The sequence below is a fragment of the Aedes albopictus genome, chromosome 3 (genome assembly GCF_035046485.1).
Source record: "Aedes albopictus strain Foshan chromosome 3, AalbF5, whole genome shotgun sequence".
NCBI lineage: Eukaryota > Metazoa > Arthropoda > Insecta > Diptera > Culicidae > Aedes > Aedes albopictus.
In genome coordinates this window covers 18,534,749-18,537,175 of record NC_085138.1, presented here as the reverse complement: position 1 = coordinate 18,537,175, position 2,427 = coordinate 18,534,749, and the positions used below count along the sequence as shown (strand labels likewise).

The 2,427-nt window shown below is 39.2% G+C and overlaps 1 protein-coding gene across 1 annotated transcript; it reads left to right on the top strand.

The window, feature by feature from the left end:
* The first annotated feature begins 387 nt into the window (after positions 1-387).
* Positions 388-1,481, top strand: LOC109428025 (uncharacterized). The gene is made up of 2 exons (XM_019703683.3): positions 388-622; positions 729-1,481. Exons 1-2 carry the CDS (start codon positions 600-602, stop codon positions 1,138-1,140), a joined length of 435 nt encoding a protein of 144 aa, XP_019559228.3. The 5' UTR covers positions 388-599; the 3' UTR covers positions 1,141-1,481.
* The last annotated feature ends 946 nt before the right edge of the window (positions 1,482-2,427 follow it).

The following is a 2,427-nucleotide window of genomic DNA, read 5'->3' as shown; positions in this document are numbered from 1 at the left end:
AACACAGTTTCCCAAAATTTTGCTCAAACAGCATCAAATTAGGCAAGGCATCACGCTTTTTGCATCATTTTATAGCAGAAACGGAGAATTTGCCTTCCCACCATAAATACAAACATTCAGCTCAATACTACAAATCAAGTACTTTACTGCGTCCTATTGACTTGATTGTACAAACAATGGATTGAAGTTTTTTTTTCAAATCTGCAACTTCGCGTGTGCATGTCGCGAATCTCAGGCCACAACACCATTTTATATTTGGCCGTGTTTCATATTATAATCTTCCACTGTCCATTTTATCTATCGAGAACTCACGGTCACTCAAACATAGCTTAGCACAGTAAAAAAATCTAAAGAATTAAATACATGTCAGCCTAGAATGTCAACAAAAAAAATCGTTCGCAGTGTTGTTTTCTTGTGCTTCGGGTGCTTAGTTTTCTACCAAAGTTAAATTAGACGCACATCGCGTTTCATTCCGCAATCAAAAAGTTTCCTTATCATTGTATCGTTCTAAAACACATCTAACAAATCCTCGATGAAGAACGAATCAATTTCAGTATAATTAAATTCGATTGAAGCGCTCCCACCCAGCTGACTGCGGGATGTCTGCCGTTGTCGATCCAAGGTATGTGATTTCCGATTCTGATCTATGCATCGGAGTCTTTGTTTACGTTTTGCCTCATAGTAGTGACGTAGCAGTTCTGCTGACCCCGCAAATCTTGTGCTTACAGGAAACGATCCCGCGAGGAGGATGTCAACGAGTTCATGCCCCTGTCCAAGCGGATCAACAATCTGCATCTGAACAACAACGGAGGGGTCGGATTCGCAACGGAACATCACCATCCGGCTGTCGTGGGTATGCATATGCCGATCCTGGAGGGTCATCAGTCGAATTTCGCTCAGCAGTGTAGCTCTAGTAGCAACAGTTCTGGCAGCACATGCCATTCCATACCGTCGGGTGGGAGTTCCCCCAGCAATGGTGGCGGTGGTGGACCCAGGTCCGTACAGGAAGCGTTGATCGTCAATGGGGAAACGCTGGGCGAGTATTGCCCGGATCTGGCCGAACACGAAAATCCGCACTACTTCAATCGGAACAAGGTTCTGTACGAGCTGTATGTGGAGAGGATGCGACGCGGGCAGTGAGTTTCGCAGGACCCCAAAGGGATACGTGTCTTATATGATAAGTTTTCGAGAAAGCACCGTTTTCACCTGCTTCAAATCTCCTTATGTATGTATACTCTGCGATGTGCGTTTAGGTTTTAGAATGCTACAAAATTCTGCAGCCCTTTTAAAGAAAGGGGATGACGGGGAATCATTCCCAGTCTAATTATTTTTTTATGATCCGTGGCGAAACGCAAACGCCATCATCATGATAGGAAGTTGCTTCAGTCATGCTACTACTTTTATTGCCAATCAAACATTATTATACTGACGATATTTATTATAACACACTGAATAAAATTAACATGAATTACTTTAAAACACTACTTTTTGTAATCATCACAATTCAATGTTTATACCATCATCTTACGATAATCGACAGCGTCGTTAGGATAGATTCCTAAGAACTTGAAGCGCACTTAACCAGAGGTTTGCAAGAGGCAATACCTGAAGCTTTTAAACAAGTTCTAAAAATCACTATATTTTATTTGTAGCAGTTATTTTTAATGGAAATTCATGAGGTAAATTTTGGAGTAATTTCCGAAGAAAGTTGCTGATGAAATTTTCGAGCAATTTTCTTGCATATGAATTGGCTTGTTTAGCGGTGTTGAGATAATTCCATATTCTGAATCTGCATGCCAAACTGAGCCGGAATCCAAATTTTCGCGAATTTTGGTGCCCGAGAACCTATTTCAAAATCAGTCTGAAGTTTGTATGGTAGCGATTTGTCGAATCACCCCTCGTCGTATTTTATACTGGGCGGAGCTGTCAAACAGTAGCCCTGCTGTCAAAAGGTGATTTAAAAAAGTCTCTTTGAAATTGATTTTAGGTATCAAAATAAAGATCTAAAAATCTGAAAAAAAAAATCATGGTGGCACAGAAAAAGGTGCTCTTTCGTATGAAATCAAAAAATCAATACATTTTTCTAAATTTAAAAACCCAATTACATTTGGAGAAACATGAAGAAATTTTTGGTGAAACTCAGTGGGATGTTTTTTTTGATGGTAGCCAGAGAATACGCTGGTCCAAAACTGGAAAACGCGAATTGGGTTGTTTAATGAATAAAATATTGTTATTTTCTATAGCCTAATCGAAAGAGCTCATTTTTCTGAGTATTACGTGATTTTATTGGATTCCAATACCTTTATTTTGATGTTCAAATTAACAAAACAGTTTTAATTTTCGTGGATAGAATGACAGTTCAATCGATAAAATGACAGTTCGACCCGAACAAAAAAAAATCCCCATACAAACTTTACATGCATTTTA